Below are 9905 nucleotides of genomic sequence, written 5' to 3' on the forward strand. Positions count from 1 at the left end.
CTATTGTAAGATTCCACTTGTATAAATTGTCTGGAATAGGTAAAGGGATAGAGAGAAAGCAGATCAGGGGTTTCCAGGGGCAGGAGGAGTGGGGAGTGACCACTGTTGGAGCAGGGTTTCCTTTTGCGGTCATGGAACATCCTGCAGCCAGACAGTGCTGATGCGTACACAGCGTCGTGAATGTACTTCATGATCAGGAATGGCACCATTTAAAACAGAACCATAACTTTATTATTTAAAAGGGATTATACAATGGGTAAATGAAGAACAAAAACAGAAAAAAGTAAAATAATAAAAGCCAAACTCACCCAAACCTCCAAAGTAGTAAAAAGGCCAAAAAAGAGAGTAAACCATGGAGAACATAAAAACAAAATAAGAATGATAAAGAAAACGGAAATGACAGGGTGAGGGCACTCAACAAGCAGCCTTTGAGTTGGCGCCTCCACAGGCAGCTCCTCCTCTGAGGCAGGAACTGGCAAGGGTCCCGGGGAGGGTTCTTCTTCCAGCGCTGGTGGGGCCTCAGTTGTGTCTGGGGCCGGCCCTGGCTCCACAGCTGCAGCTGGAGAGGCTGCTGGAGGTGGCACGGGCTCTGGAGCCTCCAGCTCCTCAGGGTGGACTTTGGGTGTTACAGGAGGAGCCAGGTGTGCCCCCTGGGCGGGTGCTGGAGTGGTGAGAGGAGAGAAGGTCACCCACGTGCCAGAATTCCCTTGTGCCCCCCAAACACAGAACACAGCTAGAGCCCAGGACCCACCACAGGACGCCCTCCCGCCCAAAGTCCAGCAGGCGGGTGGTCTGAGCCAGTCTTTGCTCCTGGCCAGGCTCTGGGGGGGCTCCCTGTGTGTCTGGCAACAATCCCTCCCCGTAAGCTCACAGGGACCTCCCCCTCATTCCACCCCCACCGCCCACCTTCTCACCCTTGGGCTCTGCTTCCTTGGGCTCCAGGTCTTGCCGCGGGCCAAATATGGGGAGCCCCGAGTTGAAATGTAACCTCCGCGTGTTGGGACTGAACGGCTTCCGGGTCGGAGGCTGGTGGGGCCTGTGTGGCTCAGGTGGAGGAGTCCATCTCCCTGCACCCATGGGCCCTGGTTCCCCAGACCCCCAGGTGGCCACACGCACTTCAGGCCTGCGCTGGCCCAAAGCGGTGTGGCTCACCGGCCCCTCCCTGAGGCACATGGGGCGGGGGTATTCATAGAGCAGATGCGGCTGCTCCACGATCATATTCATCCAATCGTTGACCAGGGTGGAGCTCTGCAATGACAGTGATGGGCAGCTGACTGGGAGGACTCAAGCCTGGCCCTGGTCACTGCTGCTTCTGCCCACTGGACCTTCTGCTCCGGTTCGGGTCCAGCCCTGTGTCTACACACACATCCACCCAGCCAGCCTTGACCTGGGGTGTGAACATCACTGGTCCTGACCCCCAAACCCAGCCTGTTCCTGTTCTGGACAGACCCTCCCCAGGTGAACACCCACTTCACCCCACCCCACCCCCCAAACACACGGGGAGGGGACATGGGCTGCTCAGGTGGGATCAGGGCGGTGGCCTGGCCCGAACAAACCTCCCTGTGTTACCTCTGAGCGCCGCCGCCGGGAAAAGGGCCACAGGCGTCCTTTGCGCTGAGTCCAGGTCCGGATCCAGCGGCGGCCACGACTAAACACACTCTCCTCGCTGCCTCTCTGGAGGCATCGGCCTCGGGACAAGGGGAGACAACACGAAAACATGGTGTCCTCTCCAAGGTCTCTATCCGAGTGAGTGGGAAGGGCAGTTATAGAATGTGGCTGCCTGGTTACCGGGGCTCCAGGTTCTGTTGGGCTCCATCGTCAGGAGGTGAGGTCACTGCTCATGTCTGAGGAGGGGCTTGGGGAAGGGGACCCAGCCAGTGACCTCACTTCCTGACGATGGAGCCCAACAGAACCTGGAGCCCCGGTAACCAGGCAGCCACATTCTATAACTGCCCTTCCCTCTCACTCGGATAGAGACACTGGAGAGGACACCATGTTTTCGTGTTGTCTCCCCGTGTCCCGAGGCCGATGCCTCAAGAGAGGCAGCGATGAGAGTGTGTTTAGTCGTGGCCGCCGCTGGATCCGGACCTGGACTCAGCGCAAAGGACGCCTGTGGCCCTTTTCCCGGCGGCGGCGCTCAGAGGTAACACAGGAGGTTTGTTCGGGCCAGGCCACCGCCCTGATCCCACCTGAGCAGCCCCATGTCCCCTCCCCGTGTGTTTGGGGGGGGGTGGGGTGAAGGGGGTGTTCACCTGGGGAGGGTCTGTCCAGAAAAGGAACAGGCTGGGTTTGGGGGTCAGGACCAGTGATGTTGACACCCCAGGTCAAGGCTGGCTGGGTGGATGTGTGTGTAGACACAGGGCTGGACCCGAACCGGAGCAGAAGGTCCAGTGGGCAGAAGCAGCAGTGACCAAAGCCAGGTTTGAGTCCTCCCAGTCAGCTGCCCATCACTGTCATTGCAGAGCTCCACCCTGGTCAACGATTGGATGAATATGATCGTGGAGCAGCCGCATCTGCTCTATGAATACCCCCGCCCCATGTGCCTCAGGGAGGGGCTGGTGAGCCACACCGCTTTGGGCCAGCGCAGGCCTGAAGTGCGTGTGGCCACCTGGGGGTCTGGGGAACCAGGGCCCATGGGTGCAGGGAGATGGACTCCTCCACCAGAGCCACACAGGTCCCACCAGCCTCCAACCCGGAAGCCGTTCAGTCCCAACAGGCGGAGGTTACTTTTCAACTCGGGGCTCCCCATCTTTGGCCCGCGGCAACAAGACCTGGAGCCCATGGAAGCAGAGCCCAAGGGTGAGGAGGTGGGCGGTGGGGGTGGAATGGGTGGGGAGGTCCCTGTGAGCTTATGGGGAGGGATTGTTGCCAGACACACAGGGAGCCCCCCAGAGCCTGGCCAGGAGCAAAGACTGGCTCAGACCACCCGCCTGCTGGACTTTGGGCGGGAGCGCGTCCTGTGATGGGTCCTGGGCTCTAGCTGTGTTCTGTGTTTGGGGGGCACAAGGGAATTCTGGCACGTGGGTGACCTTCTCTCCTCTCACCACTCCAGCACCAGCCCAGGGGGCAGACGTGGCTCCTCCTGTAACATCCAAAGTCCATGCTGAGGAGCTGGAGACAGAGCTGGAGGCAGAGCTGGAGGCAGAGCTGGAGGCCTGTGCACCTCCAGAGCCCGTGCCACCTCCAGCAGCCTCTCCAGCTGCAGCTGTGGAGCCAGGGCCGGCCCCAGACACAACTGAGGCCCCACCAGCGCTGGAAGAAGAACCCTCCCCGGGACCCTTGCTGGTTCCTGCCTCAGAGGAGGAGCTGCCTGTGGAGGAGACAACTCAAGGGCCGCTTGTTGAATGCCCTCACCCAGTCCCAAGGAAAAAACTTGTCGTCCCCCGCCTCCTTGATATTTCCATTTTCTTTACTGTTCTTATTTTGTCTTTATGTTCTCCATGGCGTACTTGCTTTGTTGATCCTTTTATTACTTTGGGGTTTTGGGCGAGTTTTGCTTTTATTATTTTCTTTTTTCCAGTTTTGACCTTTATTTTTCCATTGTAAAATCCCGTTTGAATAATAAAGTAATTGTTTTATTTTAAATGGTGCTATTCTTGAACATGAAATACATTCACGAGGCTGAGCAAGGATCACCACTATCCTTCCGATGGTCTTAGGCTCTACATGACCCACAAGTTGAGAACTGCTAGCAGGGTTGCCTAAGACCATTGGAAAACACAGATATTTACATTACAATTCATTAACAGTAGCAAAATTACAGTTATGAAGTAGCAATGAAAATAATTTATGGTTGGGGGTCACCACAACATGAGGAACTGTATTAAAGGGTAGCGGCATTAGAGAGGTTGAGAACCACTGTTCTAGAGGCAGTGCACACACCAGTCCATCTCAGAGATGCCCCACCTCCCCAAAGGGGAGATACACACTGTGAACCCTGGGGAGAGAGCACTGTCACCATGAGACTGACAGGCTTCTTGTCTAGGGGGGACCAGTCCTGGGGACAAAGTGAGGCAAGGGGGGCCAGCAGATTTTCTAGGGAACAGTGGGGAGTCCCCTCCTCTGGGAGAACAGTGTGCAGGACCTGACAAAGTCTTACAGGTGCACAACCTTCCCCTAGCAGCGCTCACCCTAAGAGGTCACCTCAATGACATTCTTGCACAAATTTTCAAAAATGCGTTTTTGAACTACCCGTCGTGCAATGATGAAATTTCAGGCAATTTGAAAGGGTATGGGTTCCACCAATCCTGGTCCATTTGGAGGAGGGAAGCTCAGCTTCTGTTAAAGCCAGTGCAGGGGTCTCTACATGCTGACAAATTAAGAGCTCAGGGTTCCTCTCACATGAATTGAAAAGAAAATAATGAAATAGAGTTTGATATCCTAAAAGAAAATACTGACTTACCAGAAGAAGTGCCTCTAATTTCTGACTATTTTTCTGATAACCAAGAAGTTCATGTAAAAAAGATTATTTTTTAATTGAACAAAATTTTACGTGTCTAAAAACATTAATATTTTAACTCTTAATCTTTCTGTTTTGATTTAGTTGGGTTTCAAGCCACAGTTCAAACCTAATTTTTTCATTTATTTGATTGCTAAGCCAAAACCTCTTTTTATGTTTCAAAATATTTTGTGGAATATAAAAGAACACATCCTTTTTTTTTCTTTATTGATTAAGGTGTTACATATGTGTCCTTATCTTCCCCATCCCCTGAACCCCCACTCATACCCTCACGCTCCTGATGTTTATGTTCATTGATTAGGCTTATATGCATGCATACAAGTCCTTAGGTTGATCTGTCCCCCTTACCCTCCCTCTCCCCTACCTTCCCTCTGAGATTTGATGGTTTGATTGATGCTTCTCTGTCTCTGGATCTGTTTTTGTTCATCAATTTATGTTCATTATATTCCACAAATGAGTTAGATCATGTGATATTTATCTTTCTCTGATTGGCTTATTTTGCTTAGCATAATGCTCTCCAGTTTCATCCATGCTGTTGCAATTGGTAAGAATTCCTTCTTTTTAGCATGAAGTTTCCTTAAATAACTAAATATGGAACTACCTTTTTCATTTTTTGCCCAAATGATTTTCTTCTCGCTTGTTTTGACACCATGTGTGTTTTTCATGGGTGTCTTAAATATGGAACTCCCTTTTGACCCAGTGATTCCACTTCTAGAAATATATCCCAAGAAACTGGCAACACCAATCAGAAAGAATATATGCATTCCTATGTTCATAGCAGCACAATTTACCATAGCTAAGATTTGGAAACAGCTTAAGTACCCATCAGCTGATGAGTGGATTAAAAAACTGTGGTACATCTACACAATGGAATATTACACTGCAATAAAAAAAGAACACATCCTTGAGAGAGGAACCAAGATGGCGGCAAAGTTAAACAACTAAACTGCCGCCTCGCATAGCAATTTCGAAAATACAACCAGAAAACAATACGTCTACCACCCAGAACCACGGGAAAGCTGGCTGAGTGGTAGATTTACAACTAAGAAGAGAAGGTAGCGCAAACGCTGGAGAGCTGAGGTACGGAGGCGGGCGCAAAGCGGGCTGGCAGCGGGCGACTGGGCGCGCGGCTTTTCTTCAAACCGAAGGGAGACAAATTCCCGATCACTCTGAACTCCAGTTTCTGGGGACACGCGGGGGACCCAGATGCCTACAGGGAGAAGATGGACTCTCGGCCATCGGTCGGAGAGTGAGAGTGACTTTTCTGCAGAGGTGCGCCCAGCAATCAGGGTTTGCTGCGCTGGAGCGCGGGACACGGGGACTTGGAAACGAGGAAAGGCAGAGATGGCTGAAGGCAGCCATGGCCGTTGGCCACGCCCCAGCCTAGTGACGCCCTGAGTCCCCGCCCCGCACATTGTATAAACCCGCCCAGGCTCCACACAGCGGCTTTTACATATAAATGGCCTGTTCTGTGGCAGCTCAACCAAATTAACTGCAGCTCCAGTCAGACTGCTCCAAAACCGCCCAAGCAAAGAGGAGAAAACTGTAGCTCTTGCTGTAGCTCCTGCTGGGAGGCCTCAGACCTGCACCCCATTTGAGATCCAGACACTAGGGTATCTAGTGGTCGGTGTGGACGACACCAGATTTCAAACGCTCTCATAAGGGACACATTCAAGAGGCAGACTCAGTGAGCACCAAAGCCCTACTGTGTCTCCAGCACAGCAATTCTTCCGTTATAGACACAGCAGGCCCTCACAGCCAATTGGCCTGGAGGTCAATTCCTCCCAGTGTACCAACAGCAATCAAGGCTTTTAACTACACCAAGACTTTCCACTCAGCCCACAAAGGGGTGTACCAAGAGCGACCACCAAGAGTGATTGGGGAAGCTGAGCTACCGGCCCCTATAGGTCACTGACCACACAAAGCCACTCTATCAACACAGGGAGGCAGCCAAAATGCGGAGACACCGAAGTATGTCATGAGTAGGAGAGATGGAGGAAAGCAAACTAATGGATGACACAGTGTTCAGAACCACATTTATAAGGTTACTCAAGAATCTTCTAAAAACTGCTGAGAAACTTGAAGAGACCTTCAAGGACCTTAATGAGAATACCAAAAAAATGGAAAAGGACCAGTCAGAAATTATGCATACACTGTCTGAAATAAAGAATATACAGAGTAGACCACCGCACCCAAAGAGTCAAACCAAAGATCTGGAATATGAGAAGAAAAAAACACCCAACCAGAGAGGCGGAAAGAAAGAAGAATCCCAAAGTGTGAGGATAGCGTAAGGAGCCTCTGGGATGGCTTTAAGCGTACCCATATCCAAATTTTTGGGGTGCCAGAAGAAGAGAGAGAGCAAGATACTGAAAACCTATTTGAAGAAATAATGACAGAAAACTTCCCCCACCTGGTGAAAGAAATAGACTTACAAGTTCAGGAAGCGCACAGAACCCCAAATAAGAGGAATCCAAAGAGGACCACAACAAGACACATCATAATTAAAATGCCAAGGGCAAAAGACAAAGAGAGAATCTTACAAACAGCAAGAGAAAAACAGTTATCTACAAGGGAGCACCCATACGACTGTCAGCTGATTTCTCAACAGAAACTATGCAGGCCAGACGGGAATGGCAAGAAATATTCAAAGTGATGAATAGTAAGAACCTACAACCAAGACTACTCTACCCAGCAAAGTTATCATTCAGAATTGAAGGGCAGATAAAGAGCTTCACAGATAAGAAAAAGCTAAAGGAGTTCATCACCACCAAACCAGTATTATATGAAATGATGAAAGGTATTCCTTTAAAAGAGGAAAAAGAATAAAAAAGTAAAGATAAAAATTATGAACAACAAATACATATCTATCAACAAGTGATCCTAAAAATCAAGCGAATTAAAAATCTGAGGAACAGAATAAACTGGTGAACATAATAGAATCAGAGGCATAGAATGCGAGTGGATTGATAATTCTCAGGGGGGAAGGGGGGTACGGGAAGAGACTGGACAAAAATCATACACCTTTGGATAAGGACAACGGGGGGGAGGTAAGGTCAGAGGGGGGGTGGGAACCGGGTGGTGGGGTGATATGGGGGGAAAAAAGGAGAAACTATTGTAATAATCCGAACAATAAAGATTTATTAAAAAGAAAAGAACACATCCTTAAAGAAAAAAAAAATTGTTTTTCTTGCTTAACCAAAATAAAAAAGATATGTTAAAGAAGTCACGTTTTTAACAGTTTAATTTTTGCCTAGTTTCTGGTTTAAATGAAAGTTCTTTTAGCCAGAAGAAAGCAGGTACTGGATACTCCAAAGACAAGTGTGACATTTAAACTATTCAGAGCATATGTTTGAAAATAATTGAATATGGTCAATAGAATTTTTTTTCCATGTGTACTTGTGGGAGAATGATATTCTCCTGGCTGGGGTCCAACTTCGGTATATGCACTTTTAGAAGGATTTTTTTTTTTTTCTTAGTTCTTAATATGACCTTTGGTTTCTAAAAACCCCACTGGCTCAGTGGATAGAGCATCGGCCTGTGGAATGAAAGATCCCAGGTTCGATTGTGGTCAAGGGCATGTACCTTGGTTGCAGGCACATCCCCAGTGGGGAGTGTGCAGGAGGCAGCTGATCAATGTTTCTCTCTCATTGATGTTTCTAACTCTATCCTTCTCCCTTCCTCTCTGTAAAAAAATCAATAAAATATATTTAAAAAAAAACACCCAAAAAACCCCACCGATTCTCTCGTTTTATCAACAGGCAACTTATATATGACTAGAGGTCTGGTGTATGAAAATCTTGTACGTAGCTGGCGGGAGGGGGGAGGTCCCTCCATCCGGCCTGCATCCTCTCAATCCCACTCAATGAGTGGGATCAGGCCTAACAATCAGTCAGACATCTCTCTCACAGTCTGGGACTGCTGGCTCCTAAATGTTCACCTGCCTGCTGATCCTCCTAACGATCTCTTCCTCGCCCCCCTCTCGCAAGAATAGCTCGTTCACTCAGCCAATCATAATTCTTATAATTGGTTTGAATATTGGGAAATACTTTTTCAATCAATTCTTTTTTTGACTTCACTAAATTGCAGAAGTTATGAGGCAATGAAATTCGTCCTGAGGTCAGATCAACCGGCACCTTTTCGTTCCCAATTTCCAGCAATTGATGTGAGAATATCTCAGCTGATTGATCGTTTTGCAGCTGGACACGCATATTTGTAGTTAATTTTAATGTCTTTACGTGTTGCCACAAAGTAGAGTATTTCAGGCAAGCATTTATTTCGTCCGCTGGTGTCAATCAAGGAATTACAGGTAATGTTTGCCTGAAATCTCCTGCAAGCAATATTAATGCGTTCCCAAATGGTCTGATGTTTCCACGCAAGTCTTGCAGTGATCGATCAAGAGCCTCGAGTGATTTTTTGTGCGCCATTGTGCATTCATCCCAAACAATAAGTTTGCATTTCTGCAATACTTTTGCCATGCTGGATGCTTTGGAAATGTTGCATGTGGGAGTTTCAATGAATTGCATGTTCAATGGCAATTTCAAAGAGGAATGAGCAGTTCTTCCACCCGGTAGCAATGTCGCAGCTATTCCGGACGCCGCAATAACTAAGGTTATGTCATTTTGGGATAGAATTGCTGCCAGAATCAATCTAATTAGGAAAGTTTTATCAGTTCCTTCTGGCGCATCTAAGAAGATTTCTCCAATCCTGTTATTGACAATTTGCATTATTTGATCATAAATGCCTTTTTGCTCAAGCGTTAGCTTAGGAATATTTGATTGCACATACGACAAAAGATCACCCGTGTTGTAATTTTGTTCACGATGCAATTCTACATCGAATGAAGCAGCAGCAGATCAATTCAGTGATGGCATTCCCAATTTATTGAGAACTTTGTTCGCGATTTCTAAGCACAAATCTTCAATCATTATCAATGCTTCGTTGTAGATTTCTGCTGTGAAACCCATGTTCATATTTGAATTTTCTTTGCATATTCGACGGAAAATATCTTCAGCCATGTGCGATTTATATTTCTCCCATAACTCTGTTGGAGATGAAGGAGAGCAGGCAGTCAATATGATTGCAAACAATGCACAAATTTGACTTGGATGTGACAGGTTGCACGTGTCATTAATGCATACATCCCAGTGTCAGTTGTTCTCCAATAAATTCAGAGCTTGACATGCACTGTGGAAAGTGGCATGTGTAATGCCGTTGACAATTCTCAATTGCTGGAAAGACGTTGGACTGGGCACATTTACCAGCAGCATGCGAAGAAAGAAGCATTCATCTTGATTGGGATGCACAGTGTACAGTCTGCCTATCGTAGTTTCTTTGAATATGCCAGGTTGTCCGTCGACTCGCTCTCCTTGTTTGCGTCGTTCAAATGATTTTCTACGTATTTCGCATTCCATGTGTAATACGTAGGCACTTCTGAATAAAGCACACT

At 48.1% G+C, this 9905-nt stretch overlaps 1 protein-coding gene across 1 annotated transcript; it reads right to left on the bottom strand.

The window, feature by feature from the left end:
* Nucleotides 1-245: 245 nt before the first annotated feature.
* LOC129150105 (uncharacterized) lies at nt 246-1254 on the bottom strand. Its single transcript, XM_054720295.1, has 2 exons — nt 915-1254; nt 246-661 (listed from the first exon to the last, which is right to left on the bottom strand). The coding sequence occupies exons 1-2, from the start codon at nt 1222-1224 to the stop codon at nt 246-248; spliced, it is 726 nt and encodes a 241-aa protein (XP_054576270.1). The 5' UTR covers nt 1225-1254.
* Between the last annotated feature and the right edge of the window lie 8651 nt (nt 1255-9905).

The sequence above is a fragment of the Eptesicus fuscus genome, chromosome 8 (assembly GCF_027574615.1).
Source record: "Eptesicus fuscus isolate TK198812 chromosome 8, DD_ASM_mEF_20220401, whole genome shotgun sequence".
Classification (NCBI taxonomy): domain Eukaryota; kingdom Metazoa; phylum Chordata; class Mammalia; order Chiroptera; family Vespertilionidae; genus Eptesicus; species Eptesicus fuscus.

Bases quoted from the DNA above. Each gene is read 5' to 3' on its own strand.
- LOC129150105 (XM_054720295.1), bottom strand. From the start codon at position 1,224: ATGAATATGATCGTGGAGCAGCCGCATCTGCTCTATGAATACCCCCGC. The intron at 662-914 runs GTGAGAAGGTGG...TCACCACTCCAG, and splicing joins CAAGGAAGCAGAGCCCAAGG to CACCCGCCCAGGGGGCACAC.